The 25,476-nt window shown below is 40.0% G+C and overlaps 1 protein-coding gene across 5 annotated transcripts; it reads left to right on the plus strand.

Moving 5' to 3' along the window:
- Positions 1-1,216: 1,216 nt before the first annotated feature.
- On the plus strand, positions 1,217-25,466 carry LOC128084428 (zinc finger CCCH-type antiviral protein 1-like). 5 transcript variants are annotated; one of them, XR_008208539.1, is made up of 15 exons: positions 1,217-1,581; positions 3,996-4,128; positions 8,414-8,657; positions 8,744-8,875; positions 9,227-9,295; positions 9,877-9,978; positions 12,410-12,533; positions 13,727-13,892; positions 15,286-15,406; positions 15,943-16,039; positions 16,433-16,514; positions 20,647-20,777; positions 22,795-22,946; positions 23,592-24,351; positions 25,145-25,466. XR_008208539.1 is itself a non-coding variant. In XM_052690448.1 (14 exons), exons 1-14 carry the CDS (start codon positions 1,292-1,294, stop codon positions 23,873-23,875), a joined length of 2,127 nt encoding a protein of 708 aa, XP_052546408.1. In that variant the 5' UTR covers positions 1,217-1,291; the 3' UTR covers positions 23,876-25,466. The 5 variants fall into 5 exon arrangements, 4 of the variants coding, with proteins under 4 accessions (XP_052546408.1, XP_052546411.1, XP_052546410.1 ...); XM_052690448.1 differs by having other exon boundaries at positions 23,592-25,466; XM_052690450.1 differs by lacking the exons at positions 20,647-20,777; positions 25,145-25,466 and having other exon boundaries at positions 1,218-1,581; positions 23,592-23,705.
- The last annotated feature ends 10 nt before the right edge of the window (positions 25,467-25,476 follow it).

The following is a 25,476-nucleotide window of genomic DNA, read 5'->3' on the forward strand; positions in this document are numbered from 1 at the left end:
TTATTTCTGGACATCCGCTTGTCTTCGGATAGAGATAAGTTTGGCAACATGTCTTTCAGAGATATATACTGGTGTGTTAGAAGATAAGGAGGATAGAGAGGAGTATCTTGATGTCTGCATGCTGCATCTCAACCTAAACCCAGAATGAGGTAATTTGGCCTTTTGTGTGGAGGCCCTGGCTTTCATTATTGTGCTTCTTTTGCTGAGGGTCTCCTGTCAAAACAAGCTTTTCACTCTATAATGCTATATCCGTAACTATTCCAAAAGCTACTACCATTTTACAAGCAAGAACTAATCACATAACACAACAATTCAACAACTACATTTCTAAAAATACGCTACTAAAATATAGGTATATCTACTTTTTCAAATCAGCTACTTCTAAAACCACAAAATATACTGTGGCCTCCTTCTTCAAATCACTGTACCACCTCAGTCCTGTTCTTTGAGGTGATTCTCTTTCTGCAGCCTGCACAGGAAATGCTCACACAGCAAGAGTGTGTACCAGGCAATGCAGGCTGGCACTCATTTTTTCTTTCAGGGTAACTTCCTGATCTAGAGCAAGTACATGGTGTTTACTCTTCTTTTGGCTTGCACTGCCAAAAAGTCTGAAGATTGAAGTCAATCTCATATGGCTTTAACACTGAGCCCTTTCTGATCCACTGCTTGCAGCACTTTGCCTGCGCCACAGCTGTAGAAGGACAACACCACGGAACAGCGTGGATTGGAAGGGACATCAAAGATCATCCAGTTCAATCCCCCCGCCACAGGCAGAGCTTCCAAACACTAGCTCAAACACTAAGCCAGGCTGCCCTGGGCCCACTTAGCCTGCCTTGCACACTTCCAGGGATGGGGCATCCACAACCTCTCTGGGCAGCCCATGCTAGCGCCTCATTACCCTCCCCGTGAAAAACTCCTCCCTGACATTTAATCTAAATTTAATCTCCATTAGTTTACAACCCCTTCTCCTTCCCCAGCCCTATGTCAACTTAGCAGGAATCGTTTCTCAGTTTCACACCCTCTGCAGGGACACAACCGTGGCCGCTGGTATTAACAAGTAAGTATCTAACTGCCAGCCCGGGGAAAGGGAAGTAGCCGCACTGCTGCGTGAACGCTGAGATTATGTTAGCACGCAAAGATTTTTTTTTTCCCTTAACAAACAGAAACACGAAAGCGCTCAGGAGGCGGATCCGTGCCCCTCGACCGCTCCGCCCCGCGCCTTCAGTTTCGATTCCTGCCGCGTCCCGTCCCGTCCTGCCACGCCGAGGCAGGCTGAAGCACAGAGGCGGCCATGAGCGACCCGGTGGTGTGCAGCTACCTCACCGAGACCCTGTGCGTCAAGGGCGGGCGGCTGGGGCTCGCAGAACTCCAACAGCACGTCGGCCTCTCGGAGCAGCAGCTGCGAGAGACGCTGCAAGCGGCGGGTCCCGAGCGTTTCCTGCTGCTGACGGGCTCCGGGAAAGAGCCGGAGGTGCTGGCCCTGACGGCCGTGCGGGTCTGTCCGCGCAAGCAGTGCGAGGGCTGCGACCGCTTGCACCTCTGCAAGCTGCACCTCATGGGCAGGTGCGGCCGGCGCGACAGGTGAGGTGGCGGCAGGGATCCCTCCCGCGGGCTTCTCCCCTCTATCGCTGAAATAACTCAGAAATGTTTCTTTCCGAAGGAAAAAGCCAAGTGTTTGCGTGCCATCCGTTGTTAATCTCGATAGTTAGGAGCGCTTGATGTTCGCGGAAACTCACCGCTTTGCTCACAGCCGTGTCTGTAGCAGCCAGTACCTACTTCCTATTGGCATCGCTCTCTGTGTTCTGCCTCACTGAAGGAAGGATTGGCCGCACGGCCTTTCTGGGAACAGTCTCTTTATTTTCCAGGCTAGCTGAAGGTGGCTCCTATTGCAAAAAGAAATTAAAGTAAGGGGGGGGGAGGGGGGACCCAAAAACCCACAAATGCAAAAATGAAAATCAAAAGCATTTGACAAGAATCCACAGCAGCAGCGATCTCCTACAGACTTTCCTGCCACACCCCTGTGAGCTGCATCTCACTCATTCTGCTGCCTGGTGCTGTGCCAGGCCTCTTCCTATTCTGCTCCACCAAATAATTGCTCAGCACTCAGATCTGAAGAAGCTGGGGGGAAAGGACCTTTTGTGTCTGCAAATGGTACAAGCAGAATAGCAGATTCCAGGCTGGATGTGGCTATGGGCAGCCTGGTCCAGTGGTTGCCAACCCTGGCCTGGCAGGGGGGCTGAAACTAGATGATCATTATGATCTTTTTCAACCCAGGCCGTTCTATGATTCTATGATAAAATTCTGTTGCTTTGTTGACTCAGTAAGATAGGGTTACGTAGGATACATTTGAATATATGTTGGTTTACCACTGTGTGAACTAAAAAGTGCAACAATTTCCTTTGTAATGCTGCAACAATGATCTGTTCTGCCCTCTCAGTAGTGCTGTGCATGTAACATTGCTTTTGTGTATTAATAACAAATAAACAGAAGAAAATGCCTTTCAGGGTAAGGACCTGGAAAGAAGGGAGATCGGTTAAAATGAGGGGACAGAAAGAGTGGACCACATGGATCGAAACAGAATAGTTTTTAATTGATAGGAAAGAGTCAAGACTTGCTTCTAGATCTTGCATCCTCTTTTGTTGGAGAGAAATTTGTCTGTTCTGGAGTCTTCCTGTTCAGAGATGTCAGGAGTTTTATTCAAATTAAACTTGTTTTTAACTTGCATCTATCCTACAGTAGCTTTCTTTTTTTAATAAATGTATTACTTAACACAGTTGATTATTCATCACTAATATTTGTAGACTATTTCATTTCAACCTTTGACTTAGAAATATGTGTTCAGGTGACAGATCACCATGTGACTGTTGGTGCAATGTGACGCTAACTGTGAGGGAAAACTGATTGGCTCTCACCTGGGGTAATCTGCGGTTCCACTACTTTCATAGCCATTAATCAAGTGGCTGCAGAATCCTTAGGAAACCACTTCTCCAGACCAAAAATAGTTTATTTCTGCCCCTCAAACCTTGTATTTTTATTTATTTTTTTACAAAGAAATGCACTGACACATGGGAGTGGTGGTGAAATGTCTGCATAAAAGTCTGTTGCAGATGGATCAAACACAGCATGAAGTAAAATGTTGTCAGAAGTTTCACTAGTTAACTAGGGGCTAACAGGATAAACAAAGCAGAAATGCAAGCCTGATAGAGTAGCAGGCTCTTTTATTGAGTATACCTAATGGTAATGCTATATTGAATATTGAATCATGCTTTTGAAGAGCGAGAAGTCAGGAAACTATTTTACCACATTTTTATAAATGTAAACCATGTTTCTTTTCCTGTCAGTGACATTGAAATATATTTTCAAAGAGATGCAAAGAAATTATAATCTCCCCCACTTTGTAATTATATTCTCTTAACAGGTTTGTCCTGGGTTACTAATTGGCACCAACATTTTTACTAGTGCTGTTTAATCATCTTCATCCAAAACTTGGAGTTCATTAACTTCTTTAAAAATTTTTTTAACTTCCCACTTGTGTTTAGCTTCATTATCTCTTTATCTGGGGCTCTCAAAATTGCAACATTCTTGACATACCACCCCTAGGACAACAATCTCTTGCATGCGTAAAATCAAGGCCATTGCTACTTCAACCATTAGCTGATGTACATCCTCTAAAATCAGTATTCTCTCCAGCTAGTCAGACTGTGTGACTTGGTCTGCTACATACAGAAGCGGTTTTGAGTTTGTGCTGTCTGATAAATGGTCTATCTACATTTATGTTTAAAATTAGTATAATAACACAACTGTATTTCACAGTGCTTATACTGCTTGTTTCACAATCTAGCTTATTATGAAGTGACAGAGACTATCTACTTGTTCACAGAGACTTTTGCCAAAGTGCCTTTCTGTCCATGTTTTTTCTGAAGTTGCACACTACCTGAGGCTCTTTAAATCAACTTGACTTGAAACATCTGTTGTTTCTGTCCATTTTCTTGCAGAGATTGTAAGTACTCTCATGACATCACCAGTGCCGAGAACAAAAAAGTTCTGAAGACTCATGAGTTATCTCGCCTAAGTGAGAGTGAGCTGCGAATCCTGCTTCTCCAAAATGACCCTTTCCTTCTTCCTGATGTGAGTTGTACTGATTACTTAAGCTTTTGTTTATATGGAATGGGAAAGGGCAAGAAAGAAGACAGAGAACTGATATTAATTTCAAGCTCTAAAGTTAATCAGAAATATAAAGATTGGCTTGAATTAACTATGAATGGGAATGGCTGTGTGTGAAACCATCAGAAGAAATAATGTAGTGTAAGACTTGTAAAAGTGCCATGTACTGATAACTATAAATGTTAAAATAACAAAAACAACAAAAACACAAAAAAACCACAAACATGACCATGACCAACAAAACCATGACAGAAATAATAATATTAAATATCAAGGAACATTTTGTCTGCTTAAATACCAGAAGACCTACACTTAGGTAAGGACATGTCATGTATTACTTGTCAGCAGAAAAGAGCAGGAAGTTGACAATAAAGTTCCATCCTGTTCTGTGTGTTATTCTTATTTCTGCTAGTGCAGAAGCACAGCCAGAGACTTACTCAAAGCAAGCAAACAAAAAATGTAAGCAAATTCACCAGATATTTACAGATGGTCACGTAAGGAAGATGGAGGTCAAAGTTCACAATCATCATACATGCTTAGAAGGTATAAAAGGCCTTACAAAAAATAGCCAACAAAAAAAAAAATTGTTGGCTCTTAGCCTAGAGATAGTAGAGTCTGGGAAGTGAGTGCCCCTTTCGGTGTCCAACCTACATATTTTGATGCTCACAGGCATGAGAAAAAAATCATGAGAAAATGACCAACCGACAGCAGTCAGTTCTGTGTAAAATCCGCCCTCTCCAAAGCGCGCTAAGGCTTTTGTACATACATTTCCTACAGAGCTTTATTTGTTTTTTATGCAATTAATTGATTTTGTTAAGTTTGGCTGAACAATCCAGTCTCCTTCTTGGCAGTGCAATCGAGGTTCTATTTCAAAAGCCAATTGTATCTTATTCTGCCTACAGCTGTTCCTGGTTAACAAACGAGCAGAGCACTGCCTTTGCTCTAGTCTTTTGGAATTTATGGTCTCCACAGATGTTATCCTAACAGTTCTATTATTTTCTTTCTTTCTGCTTTGACAGCGATGGACTTCAAGTGAATAGAGCATTTTTTGTAGTATTTTAAAGTATGTTTTGCTGGCACATTTTAGGAGCATAGTGGTGACAAACAAGGAAGCATAATAATCTTTATCTATCTCAGCTGCATCTAAAACTTACGTGTCTCTTGTTTAGTTACTCCCAGGTAGTAATAAATGAGCAAATAGTCAATGATAGCTATTACTGCTCAAAAACAATCTGTTCAGATCTCATTGCTTGTGAACATCATTAATTGGCCCTTCCAATAGAGCACTGTAACTTCTGTTATGGAGTGAAACAGTGCAGGCTGTTGTAGCCCGTTGCAGGCCATTTATAAACCCAAGTGTTGAGGTGAAGGTGCAGAAGCCTGCTTTGCTGTTTGTGTTTAGAAATGCTAACTGGGTCTGTGCATGCTGACAAACAAAAATCCCCAGGTAAAAGGAATATGTTTTTTTTCTGTGGTCTGAATTAGAATGTAGTCCAGAATCAGGATTTTCTTGTATTTTCCATCACCCTCTCTCAGCCTCTTCTTTTTCTGGCAAATGCAGGGGGTAGTTTGCTTTCCTGCTGCAGCTAAATAATGTATTCCCAATGTAGTTAGGGCAATACTTTCTTCTGGTTTTGGAGTTTATTGTGATGGTTATAAGAAAGACAAATCTTATGTCTCTCTTCTGGTGCTGTGGGAACCCACTAAAGTACAGCATCAGACAAACCTCTTTAGAGGTGCTATGGTATGCTGTGCGGAATCCCCATCCACAGTGAGGTTCAACACTCTTGCTATTCTTTACGTCTCCGTAGTGTTTTTCTAAAATACTAGGTCACTATGCTGGCCAGGCAGGACTTTCTCTTGGTGAAATCATTCTGCTTGTCTTGTGTCACCTCCCTGTCTTCCATGTGCCTTAGCATGGCTTTCAGGAGGATCTCTGTGCAGGGGAAGATCACAGAACAGAGGTGAGGCTGACAGGTCAGTAGTTTCCTGGGTTGTTCATTCTACCCTTCTTAAAATATTTGTGACATTGCCTTTTTTTCCAGTCATCAGGGACTTCCCCTGATTGCCATGATACGCCAAGGTTCACTGAACAAGCATTGTGCTGTTTTCCGTCTCCGTGGAGTGTGCTCTTAGAAACTGTATGTACAGGTTGTACTGTTAAAGGCAGTCCACAGTCATGGCTTGCACTCCTGCCGAATGGCTGTTGCTTAACTATGTCACACGAGCCTCTACAGCCAATCCCCTCAGGTAAATGTTGCATAGGTTTGTGTGAAGTCACTGTCTTCTCTTCACAGTGTCTTCCATTGTGGTCCTCTGCAGTGATGAATACGTAAGCTAAAAACAGGTTCAGAATTTGTTTTGCCTGTATAAGAGAGAGAAGGAGGTACTGGAAGAAGTTCAGCAAAGAATCATGAAACTGGTGAATGGATTTAAGCATCTCTCCTATGAGCAGAGGCTGAGAGAGCTGGACCTGATCAGCCTGGAGAAGAGTAGACCCAGGGAGATCTCATTGCTTACAAACACCTGAAGGGTAGGTGCATGTAGATCGGAAATGAGCTCTTTTCAGGGGTGTCCTTTGCCAGGATCAGAGGCAGTGGACACAAACTGGAGCACAAGAGGCTTTCTCTGAACACTAGAAAGCATTTCTGTGCTGTGGAGTCTCCTCCTTGGTGATCTTTGAAAGTCATCTGCACATGAGTGTGCGGGCCCTCCTCTGGGTAGCTCTACTTGAGCAGAGATTGGGTCAGGTGGACCCAGAGATCCTTTCAACTTCAGCCATGCTGTGATTCTGTGAACATCCTATGCAATTTTATCTTTATTAGACCTTACAACAATAAAATGGAACTTTAAAACATTTTACAGATACACATCAGTATAGGATTTCATTACCAGAATGAAACAATATGGGAGTTGAAGGGTCTCTTTCCCCACTTCTGTGTCATTTCTGCACTGTCAGTTGTGTGCTTTTACTGGGGAAGACAGCTGTAGCCAGGGCAGAGGCCTAAAATTAAATATGTTAAGCAAGATCAATTAGTATTTGTCTGTCACAAACCTGGACATAAGAATAGCATAGCCAGTAACAGCATACAAACATTTTTAATATTGTGTAGTGTATTGGCCTTGTCCAGGTGACCTGCCAGCCACTCTCTTGTTGTGCTCAAGAAGATGAGGAAAATAACATGAGAAAGCTTAAAAGCTCATAGATCAAGATAAATACAGAGAGATCTCCTACCAGTTACTGTCATGGACATGTCAAACTTACCGTGGGGAGTATTATCTAATGTGTTGCTACTTGGTGCTGATGAAGACAAAGCTAAAACAACAACATGCTCCCTACCCTTTCGCCCAAACCCAACTCCTCCATTTCCAGTCTCCCTATCTCTTTGAACCTCTGTCCCAAGCAGTGCATGGGGATGAGGGTTGTGGGATCAGACCTTAACATTCCTTCTCTGCCATTCCTGCCTCTTCATGCTTTCCCCTGATCCAGTGTGATCTCTTCAGGATACAGGGGAATCTCTGCTCTGGCCTGCTGTGGCTCCTTCTTCTCTTGACGCAAGTGTCTCAGGGATTCTTTCTCACTGTGTTGCAGCGTTGCATTCTGCCATTCATTAAATACATTTTCCTAGCATTGTCACTAGCTTGGCTGGTGGGTCCATTGAAACCATCTGTATCTGGCAGTGAGCAGCCCCTGGCTTCTTCCCAGAGAGGTCTCTCTAGTGGCCCCCCTTGCTGCCAGCAATTCCACACCTACACCCAATATGCACTGTAGGACCCCAGTAATATTTTGTGCCACAGCTAAGCTTAAATATATAAATCTCTAATCTCAGAGTGTACTTCTTATCCTTTTTTAGAAGTGCAATCTTTTCAAAAAGACAGTTTTAGCTCAGTGAAATACCACCACATTTGACCCTATATACATATTTGCATGGCAAAGCTTGTTCTTTGTTCTTTATTTATTTGTTTTTAAAAGGAGTAACTAAACTGGTAAGCTCTTATGTAACTGTCTTGCTCAGGAGTACCAAAAATTAGTGCTTGTTGGATTGGCTCTTTTTCTTCTTGGGTGAAACTGTGCATGAATTCACTCTCATGCCTGCTGTTCTTTGCAAGAAATGTGGTCAGATTACTGTAGTCACAGAGAATGCATATGTTTTAGTCACAGTTTTTCTGCTGTGGAGGCAGAAAATTTAAAAAATGGATTCTAATACGTTTTTCTGTTTTATATTGTATCTATCCTACTTGCTTCTAGGTCTGCCAACTTTACAACAACAAGGCTAATAGATGCAGCGAGCCATACAACTGCAGCAAGCTTCATATTTGTCGACACTTTCTCCATGGTGGATGTAAATTTTTTCCATGCAAGAGGTCCCATAACTTTTTGGATTCCCATGCACTGAGATTGTTGAAAAACGGAGGCATTGATGAGAAGATGGCTTTAAACATCCAGAATATATATGATCATAAACATGCGAATCTCCACAAAAAGGAAAAACGTAAGTTGTAAGAAAAAGTAGGTTTAAGTAGAATTTTGAGTTTGACAGAAGTAGGAGCCTTTTTTTTTTTTTTTCTTAACTCACAGCTTATCACCACCATCCTGTCTACAAACCAAGGGAAACTTCAGAGGAAAACCTAACAAATAAAAGTAGAGAAAAACAGAAGCCATCTTTTGAAACAGCTGAGGTCTCCACAGTGCATGTGCCCACTTCAGAAGGTGACTAAACAAGTACCAATTTCTTCCACATGGAATCATCTTTCCTGTTTTTCCCTCTTGCAACAGATGCATTTTTTTTTTCCTCTTGCTGTTGATCTGCCTTCAGGAATGGAGTCTTGGCTAAGTCATGTGGGAGGGAGAGCTGCGTTCCTATTGCATGCAATATTGCTACTGGGTGGCTGTTTATAATATGACTAGCTGGGATTTGTAACTGTTACTGCTGATCTGTCAGCAGTGGAGTGCCCTGTAAAATGATGTGTGATGGACATAATTGTCAGCGCACAAATTGAGTGTTGCAGGCTAGCTGATGTTCTGGTCCAACAGTGCTATTCATTCAGCCTTCTCATGCAGATCCCAGCAGCAACAAAACTCATCAGAGCAAACTTCAATTGCTAACAGGCACCAGAAGTAAAGTCGAAGGTATGGTTTTTGACCCTCCATCTTTAAATCAGTGGTTTAAATTGGGATTTGATTTCATATACAGTCTTACTGTTCCTTTGATGATGGGAAAGGAGCTTATGTCTTTACCCTACCTATATGTTGAAAATCAGAGTATCAGCCTTCAAGGGAATACTGATATTTCTGTCCAAGCACTGAGCAGCATAATACGTGTGTGTTCAGTCTGGGGAGCAGTCTGAGACTGATCTCTGATACTGTTCTGGACTCATTGCTTCCTTCCTAGAAACAACATATTATTGTAGGTGTGTGAAAATCTTTCCTTACCTTCTGTTCCCAGAGAATGGATATAGCTTTGTCAGTTGTGTTGATACACATTCTATCATGTGAATAGGAACACTTAAATGTCCTGCCCTTCTGGACAGAAGAGTGTTGGCTTCAAAGTCCTAACTCTTAATACTGAGATAGTCATATCCTGGAAGTGTTTAACTTGGCTACTACAGTCAACTTCTTGTTAATCATGGGATGAAATGGTAAATGCAACACCTTTCTTTTGGAGCTGTAGTTTCAGAAGGATGAAAGGACTGATGTGTTTCTTGTTGTAGATAAAAAAGATGATTCCTCTGCAAGCTCTTTGAAGGACAATAAAGAAGATAAGTGTGACGAGATATGCTTGTTCTATGTCTGGAAGTACTGCAAACATAACGGTAAGCCTTATATGAAGTATCTTTGGAGTGTAGTATTTGCAGAGGTGCTGCCCACTCGATGGCTCAGAGTGGTGGTGGCATGTGGAGTGTCAGCATCTCAGGACTGGCAGTGGTGATTGTGTCTTCTCATTTGTTTGCTTTGTAAGTCACTAACAAATCCTGTGAAAACTGCAAACATTATCAGAGTGAAGTCAGGTGGATACACGTAAACCCTCTCTCCTCTCCTTTGTTCCTGTTGTATTCTATGTACATCTGATAATGGCCTCATTCCTTCTCCTTTAAGTACTATAAAAAGTGATGTTACAGAATGTTAAGAAAACACAGTAGTTATACCAGCTAAGCTAAAAATGATTTTCATCCATCCTCTGTCTGTGGCTGGGGCCACTAAAGAAGGTCTATGGAAAATATAAGCATTTGTACTCAGACTGTCCCAGAACAGTCTCTTAACCCTCAAGTGATTTAAGTTTCCTTGGTTTTGAAGAGGTATCATTAGATTTTTCTTGTGGTCAACTTGTCCAGTCAATTTCTGAAGTTCTACTCCCTTTCTGGCCACCTGGTCACTTTGTCACTTTTCACTTAGGAAGTGAATAGTAAGTTGCTTGATGATTGTTTGGTCTCAGATATTTGGATGTGTTTAGCATTTCTGTAGTGCATTTGATATAAATATGCAGTTCTTCCTTCAGAAGATCCTTTTAGAATCAGATGAGTAAAATACTCTTTCCCACTCTATGGCTTTTATAATACCTTTTTTTCACTATTGCTTGGAAGAGAGGCAGTACTTGAAAAATAAATGGTATATTTTATGAGTATTTTATGAACCATAAAAATGAAATCTGGCCAAGAGAGACCAAGTATAGTTTTGTCTACAAGCTTTTAAGTTAATTTAAGCATAATGCTTTCAAGAAAGGATATGTTCCATCCCTATCAATAGAGAAATCGAAAAAAGGAAGGAAGGAGTGAATTACAATGACTTCATAAGTGTGATTAGTTGCCGTATGTTCTGTGATCAGAAGCATTAAGGGAAAAGAATGATGAAATTTTTTGGTTCTGTGCAGCATCTACCCTAGTCTTGTATCACGTGTCTCAGGCTCTCTCTGCTTTTTTAGGATGAAACTTGGCTTTCAAGGTTATGAACTTTTGGACATGCATTCTATGAATGATGCACCCAGGCTCAAAGCTACTCTACTGTCAGCACCAAATAGCTAAACTCAAATAGCCTGGAGAGTTAGTGTGTTTGGCCATACCACGTTTGGCTCAAAAGTTGTGAATAAGAGGCTTGGTCCCTGCTCAGATGTGGAGTATACAGCATCTGCCTTGACAGGGAAGCCTGGAAGGATGGGAGGCATGTGCTCATGCAGGGATGTTAAACACTAAAATGTGCAGACCTAAATGCGTTAAAAGCATAGATGAAATATATAGATATTATATATATAGATAATATTCCATAGATAAGGAAAAGTAGAAGTCTTCCTTGTTCCTTGTAAAGGTATGTGTAACTCTGCTGCAGATCTTGCATGCAAGGCAACTGATGTTGTTGCATTCCCATTTTCTGAGGAGCAGAGCAGCAATTTACATGGGTTGATAGTGATAGAACAAGGGGGAATTGTGTTAAACTAAGATGGGAGATTTAGTTTAGGTATAGGAGGAAGTTTTTCACTCAGAGGGTGGTGGAGGTGGAACAGGTTGCCCAAGGAGGCTGTGGATGCCCCATCCCTGGAGGCATTCAAGGCCAGGCTGGATGTGGCTCAGGGCAGCCTGGTCTGGTGGTTGGTGACCCTGCACACAGCAGGGGGGTTGAAATTAGGTGATCATTATGGTCTTTTTCAACCCGGGCCATTCTATGATTTCATGAATTTCAGTAGTGCCTAGCAGTCTGGTAGGTAGGGCAGAGTGCTGCCTGTTCAGGGATGATCGTAGAGTCTCTTTTGCAGGATGTTCTTTAGGGTATTGCAGTCCTTTATGCTGCCTTATTAATTGAGGTGGACCTGAAGAAAAGGTTCAGGCCTTTAACGATCCATTTTGTTAACCAGCCCATCATCTCTAAGGAGCTAGTGGAATGAGAAACAAGTGTATTGGAATGCTAATGTTTATGCACCCGTAGACTTGACTTTTTACAGCTGAGAAATATGATAATGTGACGCATAAACACAAACTTGCAGTCTGTGGCACTGCTTTCCCAGCTGCCAAGGCAGTGTCTTGGTAAAGAGAAGGTTGTGAACTGTTTTTTAAAATGTGCTTGACAGTACGAGTGCTTACGCTGCTTTCCTAGATAGGACCAGAGAAACACAAAACCTCTATTGTTCCAATGCATTTCTAGTTACAGTGGTCTGTCCTTATTGCTCATACCAAAGAGTGTAAAAAAGTGTTCCTTTTTTCTCGTCTTGCTCTTCTGTGGTTGCAGAGCTCTTAACTATGTCTGATCTTGTTACAGAGCAATGCAAATCAGTTCATTACCATTTGCCATACAGATGGCAAGTATATAATGGGATCACGTGGAATGACCTATCCATGATGGAAGAAATTGAAAAGGCCTATTGTGACCCAAAAAACAGCAGGTATACTGGTGGCAGACTGCTTCCTTAAAGTGCTGTGTTTGAGCCTCTGATAGAAAATTCTTGATTTCCTCTTAGAGATCCCTGAATTCCGTAATTTCTAATTTGTGAGCTTCTCATAATGTGTGGGGATGTACAAAATGAGTTGCTTTTTCTTTTTAAAAAGTAAAGGTAGCTGCATGGAAATATTACCCTGGTTTTATCTTCTGAAGAATAACGTGCCGGTATCTTGCATTTAAAACTCTCAGCAGGGTTATAAGAGGAGGGTGGAATTCGTGGCTTAGACTATTTTAACTTGTTTTAAATAATGGTTAGGTCTCTTAACAGCAGTGTGGAGCTAATCTTTCGTATGGTTTTTCCTTTCCTAAGACAGCCAGTATCTAGAATGTGCCTAGAAAACTTTTATGAAAGACCCCTTGTGCAAGCAGCCTTTTTTTTCTTTCTTTTTTTCTTTTTTCTTTTTTTGTTTTCTTTTAAAGGGGATGTATGCTAGGGTCATTCATTTTCCCTTTAACTCCTTTCTGAAAGCCATGTTGTAAGTCGACTGGATTGATAGGGGACCACAAGCTTGGCCTTGACATTGTTATTTTGGTTCTTGCCTCTTAAGGCAGCAGATATTTTGATTTGCTGCTGTATAGTGCAAATCACAAGTAACATTTCCCAGATGAGGTTGCTATCAAAGCCTTCCTGCCTGAGGAGGAAGAGTTAATTTTTCAAGCCTGTGAGAAATAGAAGTCCATGTAGCTCCAGGAATGAAGATGATATCCAGAGCTCACAGCTGTGATTGTGTCCTCTGTTACCACAGACAAAAGAACAGAGCGATAAGCTGCAGATGTTTTTGTCAAACTGTCAAGTACCTACCAATTTTTATTTTTCTACTGGGATACATTGGTGTGTGTATTTATTTACTGTACAAATATCTTTTGCTGTGTTGTGCCTGTAGCATGTCTGTAAAGTCAGTCATCTGGCTTGTGCTAGAGAAGATAGTCAGTCCCTCATGGGCCATAGTTTGCTTCTGAACATTGGAAACAATTTTCTGAGCTGTCACATGTACTGTGGAAAATATTCCTATTTCAGGCCTCATTGAGCTTATACAGTCAGATTATACTGAAGAAAACTGCACCTATTTAAACTGAGGATTAGAGGATAAAATCTATACTGGTAACTATAATAAACTTTTGAATTTGTTCTTACAGTATAGCAGATATGAGTATTAATTTCCAGACGATGACCTGCTCCTCGTCTTTGGTTCGGCGCCTCTCTACACCATCATCTGTTGTAAACCCCACATTTCTACTGACTACAAAGTGGATTTGGTATTGGAAGAATGACCAAGGCCAGTGGACTGAATATGGAACGCAGGTGAGTCCACATCCTGTACATGTGTTCTTCATCATGTGTTTTGAATCACTCCTGAAGAAATGTGTGGAGCCTCTTCTCTTCCCTTGACTCAAACTAGGTTGATTAAGTAAATACTTGTGCTTTAATTTTAGCGTCAAATAAGGCATGGAAGCATTACCTTCTGATTAGTATACTCTAGTATCTTAGAATCAGCATATCTGATAATTATTTAGTGTTTATTCTAATCACCTTGACCTTCTGCAGATCAGGTCAACTCTTAACATTTGGCATGCAATAAACTTGGAATACATGTAAAGCAGTAGAAGTTGTTCACTGAGTCCTTGGAGGAAGCATACGGTGGCAGAGGTGTCCCAGGCCAATGAAGAATCATGGGTTTTACTGTCCAGCAGCAGCTCAAGACCTGTAGCTGCTAGGTTTTATAAACAGTGCCTGTGTGCTGTTATGCTTCCCTGTGCTGTTGTTTGAGACAGTGCATCCTGTTTGGCTGGGTGCCTGGAAATTTCAAGGCTGGTAGGGAGGGAAATGTTCATCTGGTGCCCAGGACCTTCCAGTCCAGAAGGGAGGAAAGAGCTGAGCCTGGCACCCAAAACCTTCAAGGCCAGTGAGTACGGGGAAGACAGCTGATATGTGAGGAGCTCTCTTATAGATAATGGCTGCTTGCTTTACAAAAATGTCTTTGATTGTATTAACCATATTAACAGCTTCAGGAGTGGGTACAAGTCATAGAAATGCAGGAAAATAAATAAGTAAGGCATCCCTTCTTCTTCCTTAGCAGCTGCACAGATGGTTTTCTTGGCAGAACACAAAAGTGATTCAGGGAATGAGAAAGTAGGAATGGCAGAGGAATCATAGAGTAGCCTGGGTTAAAAAGGACCTCTAAGATTACCTAGTTTCAACCCCCCTGCTGTGTGCAGGGTCACCAACCACCAGACCAGGCTGCCCAGAGCCACATCCAGCCTGGCCTTGAATGCCTCCAGGGATGGGGCATCCACAGCCTCCTTGGGCAACCTGTTCCAGTGCGTCACCACCCTCTGAGTGAAAAACTTCCTCCTAATATATCTAATATCTAATATCTAACCTAAAGATATGAAGATTATGTTTATAGTGGTTCTGGCAAAGTTTATTTCAACAGGCAGCTTAAATGGAACGTTTTACATTGGCTTGTACATTAAGTAAGTAACTATACTTGTTATGAAAATTTAAATGGGATACATGCATGTCCAGTATTATGTATTTTCATGTCTGGTATTGTGTTTGGTAATCACACTAGACCAGACTATTGACTGGACCCTCTTTCCCTTAACCCATACTAGTTATCTGGGGTTTAGTTTTGTCTCTGTTTACTAATTACTCTTCTTTTTCTCTCTCTTTTTTTTTTTTTTTCCCCCTGAAGGGAGAACAGAATATTGGGAATTCGCCGTCATCTGACATACTTGAGAATTTGTATCTGGCAGATCCAGAAACCAATATACAATTCCAAGTTGGCTTGTATTATTACCAACTCAGTTTTAAAGGTACACACTTCGAAGGTTCTTATTTACAGATGAACTGCTTTGCAAAGATTGACTTGCAAGCTATCTCAGCTTTTCAAATCTATGACTTACTTTACTAGTGTTACCAGGTTTACTTAGTGGGAGTGAGATAATGATGGAAATGAAGATATTCCTTGCAAAAGTACTTTTCCTGCTTACTCATTGATGCTGTCTAGACTCACATAGGAGCAGAAATTAAATGATGAAAGTCTTCAAAGAATTCATGGTAAATCTAAAGTAAGGTAATTCCCTTAAAAATAAGGTGTCTTTTTGTACTGCTGGAGCAACTTTTGAAGAGCATAAATTACACAAGGGAGCAGCAAACAAAGTAGGCACAGAGTAAATAACAGCGTTTCAGAGAAGAATAAGAAGCTTACAAAGGTTTTGTACAACTGTTCTTCAGGAGATATAATGGACAATAAATACACCAGTTTTTGTTAATGATTGTCGTTAATTAATGACCCCATCTGCTGGACTTACTGCATTTTTTTCCTTTCCGTTTCTCTTTTTCTGTCTAGAAATGACCCAATTAAACACCTCTACCAAAACAAAAAGACAGGTCTGCAGGCGACCAAAGTTTGTGTCTTATGAAGAAGTGCAGAAGATAAAGGAAAGGTAAATTATGCTCTTCAGTTGCTTCATTTGTGTTTTAAAAGTAATTATAAGGCAAAATGGCAGTAAGTGTTGGTAACAAATTTGCAAAAAAATCACCTAGTACTAGGAGAAAACATATCCACTTGATTATATTGTGAACAGTCTTCTTTGTGTATCACCTAATTTCTGAGATACATTCATATCTTGAATTAGAAAATGAAAGAGGACTGTGACAATTGAATGTCAGCATACATAGCCCAGCATATAGGATGAAGCAGTTTCCCAATGACTTTATGGTTTGTTTTGTTTATTTTAAAATGTATTAGTTGGCTAAAGGGGAAACTGACAATTTCAATATTCATAGCAGGACTAGAATTAGTAACACCTGCTTTTTTTTTTCTTTCCATTTGCAAGAGGTCAGAGGGATGATTCTATTCCAAATCAAGCCTGTCCACCTCACTGGGATCAATCTGCACTGCCTGACTTTGGATACAAGGTATCTTCCTTGTTTTTCCCTTTTTTTTTTTTTTTTTTCCCCAATTCTGATTGAAATCATGATTAAAAGGAGGAATAGAAGAGACTATTGTAACTGGGTAAGCTTGTATTGTAACTGGGTAAAATTGTAACTGGGTAAATTCTAAAAAAGAATAATAATGGTATCTTGAGTGATTGTACTAAGGATCTAAATGCTCTTCTAAAAGGTCCAGAAGAAGGTGACAAATTCTCATGAACTTCATCTGTTTTGAGTTGTTGGGGTTTTTTGTTTGTTTGTTTGTTTGTTTGTTTTTTGCAAAAACAAAACTCATCAAATTCAAGACAAAACTGTACTAATAACTTTCCTTGGTAACTTGATGGACCAGTTAAGCAAGGGGCTTCTATGAAGCGTGTAAAACTTCTTCACCAGAAGCTGGGCTGAGATCAAACTCCTTCTGTGTAGGCAGAAAAAAATCCAATATTAATACTGTTGTGATTGTTGTTGGGTAAAGTTTTGACTGGGAACTTAAGGGAATCTGCCAGCCCAAAGTCTATGGACCTATTTGGTGCAGCAAGACCAAAAATGTTTAGTTGTTCTATATTACTCATCGTAGTGATACTAAGAAGTTGTCCGTTAGGAAGAAAAACACAGAGAAATCCTACAGCATGCTAAAAAAATGCATTTCACAGTTAGATTTGTTCTTTCATATAGTGGTTTTGACTCTGATTAAGGAACAGTGCATGAGGTTTAGCATGAGGGCTTTCACTTGTTGACTCTTAAAAACAATCCTGTGTGATGCTGATCAAGCTGCGTTGGCACAGGCATACTGATGCCTAATGGCAGGACAAAAGTAATGTGTTTCCAGACTGAGGATTCTTTCTAGCTACTTTCAATTGACAAAGAGATTCATTGTTATTCTTTCTTCTTGCACTTGATTTTCCTAGTGTTGTTGCATTGGAGTGGCATGAGAATCAAAAATACTGTGTTTCTTTGCTTCCTTGGGCTGATTTATGTTACTGAGTTTTGCTTTGGATGTTTCATTTTATGCTAACTACCTTCTTCTGTTGGATTTTGCCTTACTCAATGTAATACTATTTTCTAGCAATATGGTACAACAAATTAGTCTAAATAGAATTCTGCTGAAAAAAATCAATTAGTTGCTTTATATGTAAGCTTTCTTCAAATAGTTGTTATTTTCACAATTAGTAGACAAACAAAAAACAAACCTTCTTTTGCCAGACTCCAGAAAATTTCAGGAGTCTAGCACCTGCTGATTTTAGTAGTAAGAGTTTGTGTGGGAACCAGGCAGACAGACCTTCTGAAGACTTGCACCTCTGATATCTTGAGCTCTGTCACAGTTAATGAAGGAGACAGCTAACTGCTTCTTAGTAGCTTAGCCGAGTAATGTAAGCTTGAATGTTTCAAAAGAATAATCAGAAGATAGGTAGCTAAGTTCCTTATATGTCTATGAATTGTGTGTACTTAGTGCTTCCTCTGTGTACTCTGAAATGTTTGGGGTGAATTGTGAGAGGCTTTGGAACGTGACATGCAGATCCATGGTACCACTGGTGGTACTGGTGGGGATATGTGGGGAAAAAAAGCCATCTTGCTTCCTACAGCTCATTTGGCTTGCTGAGTTGGAACCTAAGAAAACTGTCTCTTACCTTGTAAACTGAGTGCCTTTCATATGAAAGGAAAAGTTAACTCTATCTAAAAAAGGCCCTCAATACTCTTTGTTACTAAAAATAAAAACCTGAGCTAGATTAAGTTATTTATCTGGGAACCTAAGCATGTTTTTTTGCAGTAGGTAATATTGGGACTGGCTGGGATTCTGCACGCGTGTGGTGACCATCGTAACATCTGACAATTACGACTTGATGAATTCCCTTCTCTTCACACTCTGACATTTAATCCCAGCTAGCTTCCCTGCACTGAAAGTGATCAATTATAAAAAGGAAGACCAATGAGATAGGGAGGAAATTTCCTTCTTTAAAAGGAGCAGCTCTGCTTTGGTAACATTGCTTATTTTTTGAGTGTTGAAGTGTCTAAATCTGTAATTCATGTGGAATCATAGTTCTATGGAAAGTAGTGTAAATGAAAAGCTTATTAGACATTAGTAGCAAACACCATTTGGAAAATTGGCACGAGTCTCCTGTCTTTGTTTTGCAGATAGAGTGGAGTTAGCAGTTGGTAAAAAACATAAAAAATAAATTGTTATTATCTTGGAACTTCTTAGTTTAAATTGCATCTTTAATGTAAAACTGAGAAATATGTGGGATGAAGGCAATAGGCTTTTGTGTCAAGAGGATTAGTATTCATACAGCTGCTGAATCCTGACGAGAACTGAAGATTGCTGTGCTGTAACAAGGTTGGGAGATGATGCATCATAAAAAGTCTGTCCGTATACTTTTTAAGCATTAGTTCTACTTGGGTCAATGTAACTATTAGAAACTGTTTTGCTTCCAAAGCCTAAGTTACTGAAATACCAAAGTTTGATGTCCTTTTGTTCTGAACTCGTGCAGTCATATGCTAATAATAAATTATTGTTAGTGTCTTAAGCAGTGATTCTTTCTCTGCTTAAGAAATTCCACTCCATTGACTGTGGATTAGCAAATGCTTATCCTCTCTAAATTTTCCTCCTTAAGTCTAGAGATGAAAGAAGCTTAAGAAGTTCTGCTTTTGTGAAGCATTAACTGGCAGTAGCAAGGTGGTGTTACTCTTCATCAGCATCTTTGAGGAAATAAAAACAATCTCCGTAGAGATTCTGTGCTAAATAGAAGTGGCTTTGTTGCTTATAGGCCATTCTATTGTAAAAGAATTGAAGTACCTGTCTTACAGCAATAGGCCTTGTATCATGTTGCTGTCTCTCTTTTACCCAGGACGTTTACAGTTTTTCACCAAAAAATGTTACGTAGCAAAAGCACATTTCATGGTCTGCATGAACAATTCTTACATATTCATAGCAGATGTGGTACTAAAATATGTTGACATTATTTTCATCTTGCAGGTGGTGGTGAACTGTTCTGTTAAAAAGCAGGCAGATAGAAAATTCTATCTTGTCCAAATTATTTTGTGTTGCATTGTAAACAGGATTTGCAAAATATTCTTGTGTGGACAGATATACAACATGTCATTCAACCTTGTAAAAACTTTTTAATAAATTCAGAAAAGTAATTCTTCCTTGTGCGGCTGACTTTATTCTTTACTCCTTGCAATCCTTTCCTGTGATAAGCCTCTTCTTCAGTAAGTACTTAATGCTCAAACCGGACACGATGTCTAGGGAAACATTCCCTTATATATATGCAGCTGTGAAATTTAAGTCCTATTTTATCTTCTCTCCAAACTCAGCCTTCTAAAATGTGCATCTTTTGACTGAAAGATAATATTGATCTCATGTTACCTCCTAGGATGACCTCAGCATTCCATCTTAAAATATGTCATCTCATAGGTGACTTTTCAGTTGGTTAAGCAGCAATAAAGAGGAGTGTTACCACATGACATTAGTCTGCTAGCATTAGGCATTTTCAGTCTACACTGTTAGAGCACCAATTCTAGAAGATGAAGGACAAAATTGGAAAATTAATTAAGATGAATTTAAGAGTGTATTTACTGCAACATTCTTATTAGAATCTTAATTACTCTCTTATGCTTAGAAATGTAGCTCTTTTTAAAATTATTTTTAAGCCTATATTTTAACGTTTTCAACTTTTATTTTTGAAAAGTTAAGGAGTTATGATGCTCAGAAATTGTGTGTGTAACAAGTAATAATGTTATCAAATGTCTTTGTTCTTAATCAATTTTATTATCAGTCTAAGTTTTCTTTCTGAGATTACTCTTTCATTGGGATTTATGGTTACAAGTGTCAACTCCTACTTGGAGGTGATAAATATTTAATTGACCTCCTCATTTTCAGTGTCCTTTCTGAAGAGAGGTGAGGGGTTCTTGCAGAGCAGGAGTGACACACTGATTTACACATTAATTGTTTGTCCTCGTTATTTGCAACAATTTAAAACATTAAATAGGCCTCCAAAAGCGTAGTTTGGAGGCCTATTTGGAGGGCCATTCTGAATGTATATTTGCTGCAGACAGGCTTCTGTGTGGAATATGAGCTAACTGAAGCCTCATGTCTTCTGCTTTGGTTTATATTTTATAGGAAGTGGAGATCAGTAATATTTCCTCTGAATACCAAGAAATAAAGAAGCAGTTTGAGCAGACTATGACAAACTACACCATCATTAAAGTACTCAGGATTCAGAATCCATCCCTCTGGAAAGTGTTTCAGTGGTTAGTATTTGTTTTGTCATCCTTAAAGGCAAGGAGTTTCCAAGAACTGATGTTCTAAATCTACGTCCTAGGGAGGGAAAGAGATTGCCACCTGTGCTTTAACTAGTATTTCCTTCCTAGAGGCAGTTTCAAGAGTGAAATGAAGTGGCTAAGACCTATCAGTTTAAGATCGTCCATGCTCCAGGGGGAGCTGTCTTCTGCATGACTCCTTAGAATGTGAAGGAGACAGAAAGATGTGAAGTGACACAGCAGGATGAGGATATCCAAAGTGGAGTCGAATAGTGTATTGTCAGAACAGTAATTGCCTGTTTCAGGTGCATTCTGTTGTAACTGTTTATCCATTACAGTATACAAAGTACTTGTTAAAAAACCTGTTGGTCCCAAGAGGCAATGGGCACCAACTGGAGCGTGGGAGGTTCCCTCTGAACGTCAGGAAGCACTTCTGTGCTGTGCAGGTGACAGAGCTCTGGTTGCCCAGAGGTTGTGGAGTCTCCTCCTTGGGGATCTTCGGAAGCTGGATGTGGTTCTGTGAACCTGCTCTGGGTGGCTTTGTTTGGGTAGGGGTGGGACCAGGTGGCCTACAGAGGGCCCTACCAACCCCAATGATTCTGTATGATTCAGTGTGAGGAAAAAAGTGGGCAAAGGTAAGGATGTACTTGAGCCCCTTTGTTCCAGTCAGATTTTTTAAGGCTTATTCAAAAGCTTGAGTACATCTGCTTGAGTATTCACTGAGAATGAATCCTTATGCTTTATGTTAAGGATCTCTGTCTTGCAGAACTCCTTTCTGTTTTTCCACGTGCATCAGTGATATCAAACTCTTAGTACTTATGCTAAGATACATACCAGCAGATTAGAGCTGGCAACAGGGACAATGGCCATGTTCAAATGAATGTCCAAGCAGATTGAGCTGTTGCATAGAACAATGGTCTAGTTTAAAACAAAAGCACAGATACTTAGTATTCAAGAGCTTCGTATTTAGACCTGTAAAGTGACTCAATTCAGGAAGTTATCAGTTCATAATTTGATAAAACTTTTCATCTAGCAGAACTTAGGCACTTCACTGTGTACTTTTTGCCCTCCTCCAATGAGATGTTTGTGCTAACCAGAGTTTAACATAGCTGCAAAGTTGTCAGTAAACAAATTTCAGTCAGTTGATCTATTTCCCCTCTACTTGGCTGTAAACTTTTTAGCTGATAACTTCCTGAAGAATATCACTATGCTATCTACTTCAGAAGGTTCTGAAAAGCTGTGGAGAGTCATGATGCTGTGCTACAGTGATGGGAGATAATAGTTGAGTCTCCCACTGTGATTCCTCTTTTGTTACTGATCATAGCTCACTGTCTGGTGCTGGCTCTAAATTATGAAGTTCTTCAGTGGTGAGAAAAAGGCCACAGAAGGAGACAGTCCTTCTGTCTCCTCAGCTGAACTGATTTTTCTGAGGAGCTCTGGTAGGAACTCCAGGTGGCAGAGAGTTACACCAGAAGAGATGATAACAGGGAATGTTAGGTGTGTGCAGAATGCCCATTTCAGCACAGCCCTTCCCTCTTGTAGAATGTCTGGCCTCGTGTATGGCAGTTTCTGTTTACCAGGGGAACGCAGAACAAGCTACATCTAGGTTTACTGAAGCACAGAGTCTTAGGGGTCAGTATGACCTCCACTCTGCGCAGAATCTGGGGGTGTGTGGGAACAGACAGGAGACACTGGAGCATAACTAGTGGGAGTCTTCAGAGGAGCAAAAGCTTTGAGGTGTGTAGTAGTATCAGTGCTTACTTAATTCTGGCTTTCATCTATTTTTATCTAGATTTTATGGGCAGTAGTATCAGTAGATTGTTTGTCTTGTAATTTTTTATCATACTGGTAGTCTGTGTCCCATACTGAGAGAGGAGAAAGTGGAGTGAATATCTCATCCAGCTGGTATTTACATGTACATCCTGCACATGTATTTATTTATTTATTTATTTATTTGCACCTTTCTTCCTTCTGTGGTTCATTCTGCTACTGCCTTTTTCTCTGTTAGGCAAAAGGAGCAGATGAAGAGACAAAGTGGAGGGAAGGAAGTAAAGGAAAGCCTTCTGTTCCACGGAACCACAGGATGCCTCCTGGAAGACATCTGCCGTCACAACTTTGACTGGAGAATTTGTGTGAGCAATGGAAAACTCTATGGGAAGGGTATGTAGGAGATATGACTCTGTGTATCAGATCTTACTCTCCCCTGACACTAGGGCAATTAAAGTTTCAAAATTTAAAAAAAAAAAAAAAAAGAATTGGCATTAGAATCTTTCTTCCCTCTGAAGAGGACAAGAATGTGCTTTGTTCAAGACTATGCTCTTTCCCAGGGTGTTGAGGGAATTAATTTAGGGATTTCAAAAATCTCTTGTTGCCACAGGTGAGATCTTCTGAAGACTCATGGTCATGATTTTAACTTGACAGGGAAAGGGCACTTAATCATGGCAGGGAACTAGAAGGTGTGCGTTCCCTCAGTATGGTTGTGGGAAGTCTTCACATTTTCTTGTCTCTCCCTCTCTTAATAGCACACAAATACTTATATTGTTTTTATTTTGTGTGTTTTGCTGTGTTTTTTTTTTTTTATAACTATTATTCCTACAATAACAAATTCCAAATAGAAATTCTATGGTGTAGCTGTTTCATTTGTAAAAATAAATAAATTATTATATGATGTTATGTAGGCTGAGTAAAGGAGACCTGAAAGTTGGGTTAAATTCCTCCTGAAAAATGAGGAGATGCTCAATTTTCACTTTTTTGGTCATTTTTTTAGACATCCCTTTTAACCATGCATTCTTTGTCATTTTCTAGGAAGTTACTTTGCTAGAGATGCTTCCTATTCTCATGGATACTGTCAGTCTGCAGGAAAATCAACTGTCATGTTCATGGCTCGTGTTTTGGTTGGAGATTATGCTAAAGGCAGGGCAGACTATGTTCGCCCCCCAGCAAAGTCGGGTGATGGGTTTCAGCTTTATGATAGTTGTGTGGACAACGTGGCAAGTCCTTCAATTTTTGTTGTCTTTGAAAAAAATCAAATTTACCCAGAGTATCTAATAGAGTATAAGAAAGCGCAACAAAAATGCGTTATATCTTAGAGTGATCAGAGTTGTTTGTATCCCTCATGTTATTTTCTGCATTGCAGATGTCTTCACACTTCTTTTTTAATACGTTACTTTGACACATTAATCCAGAGAATTTCTATATTGAAGAGTGTTGGCAAAACAAATGCTATATTTGTTGAAACTAATTGACTTACATTTTCCTTTTACTCTTCCAAATGAAGCTTAGATATTTGGATAGCTATAGGAGAAAAATCAGAACTGTAGGACAGGAAATTGAATATTAGAACTTCTGAGCGTAAGTAAGTGTAAACTCATTTTCTTGGGAATAAGATTTCCAAGAGAAAAATTAACAGTATGGTAGTTTTTAAGCAAACTTATATTGTTAATGGTTCTCAAGTTTCTTATGGTGTCCTGCAGCGCTGAAGGCTTTGTGGAGAACTGAAGATCCTTTTCAGCACAGAGTACAACTGTACTTGATCCTCTTGTCTATCACAAATCTAAATGTGTCAGTGTATGTAAGAACGAGTTGACTTACTTTTCAGTGTGCTGTTTGTTAATGTCAGCACTAGTTTCAAGACTGAACTGATCAGCTGAATTTCATGTTCTAAGTTCTCGTGTGGAAAAGTTTCATCTGTACAACGGCAGCTGCAGTTTGGATCCAGAAGCTGTTGTATCAAATTATTTTTGCAGATTTTGCTCAGTGACCTATTCAGAAATACAGATGAAATGAAACTGAAAGCCACAGGTTATTAAGCTAAACTACAATTTTGGTGATTTGGCTGCAGCTAACAGCTGTACACATAGAAGCTATGCCACAATGAGATAGGCTTTTAATTGAATGTGGCCATTAATTTTTCTTAATGTGAACACTTGCTTAGCAAATGCTATAGTATAAGAGAAACAGCTTAAGAAACATTGGTATTTTCTGTCCTACTTGTATACGTTAATTTTCACTTCTCCCAAAATAAGAAAGACCAATAGTTGAACTGCTATCTTGAGGTATTCCATGTTGCCCACAGTGTGTTTGCATGAGAATTTGTTGACAAGTGTAGTTCCTCTTAGTACACTGAGCTAGAGATTAGGGTAATCCTGCATACTGCTTTTCCAGGTCTGTTTTTAAATAAACTTGTGTTGTCTTGGTCAGCAAAGTACAACCCCGCAAATGATGGCTAAGCCCTATTTTATGAAGTTACACAGTTTTCTTGGTCCAAAAGAAAAATGTTAGTTTCTGTTGAATTTTACTGATGAGTTTGTGAGTAAATCTGTAGAAAGATGCCTTACTCAGGCAGTCCAGCTGTTGAGAGGGAAACTTGCTGAGGCCAAAGTAATTGTCACTTTCTGATAAGCTTTACAGTAACATGAATAGCCTCCCAGTTATTTGCATATTGAACAGGAGCCTGCCAACCACATGTAGTACTCAAATTTGGAAAGTTACCAAGAGGATGGGGAAATAATTAAAACTAGGAATCTTACTATGTAGGAAAGACTGTTTTACAACTAAATGGAGAACAAGTCAGTCACATACTAAAAGGGAAAGTAGGATGTCTTCTCAAGATCGCTCACTTTCATTTTGACTGAATCACATTTTGCCATTTTCGCAAATAAAATGTTTTTGGTCACTTTTCATCTTCTTT

The sequence above is a fragment of the Tympanuchus pallidicinctus genome, unplaced genomic scaffold, assembly GCF_026119805.1.
Source record: "Tympanuchus pallidicinctus isolate F22 unplaced genomic scaffold, pur_lepc_1.0 scaffold27, whole genome shotgun sequence".
Classification (NCBI taxonomy): Eukaryota; Metazoa; Chordata; class Aves; order Galliformes; family Phasianidae; genus Tympanuchus; species Tympanuchus pallidicinctus.

What these genes read in the sequence shown, in the direction of transcription:
- LOC128084428 (XM_052690448.1), top strand. Translation starts at nt 1,292, where the DNA reads ATGAGCGACCCGGTGGTGTGCAGCTACCTCACCGAGACCCTGTGCGTC. An exon ending in ACCCTTTCCTTCTTCCTGAT is followed by an intron (nt 4,129 to 8,413) that starts GTGAGTTGTACT and finishes ACTTGCTTCTAG; the next exon opens with GTCTGCCAACTTTACAACAA. An exon ending in GGACTGAATATGGAACGCAG is followed by an intron (nt 13,893 to 15,285) that starts GTGAGTCCACAT and finishes TTCCCCCTGAAG; the next exon opens with GGAGAACAGAATATTGGGAA.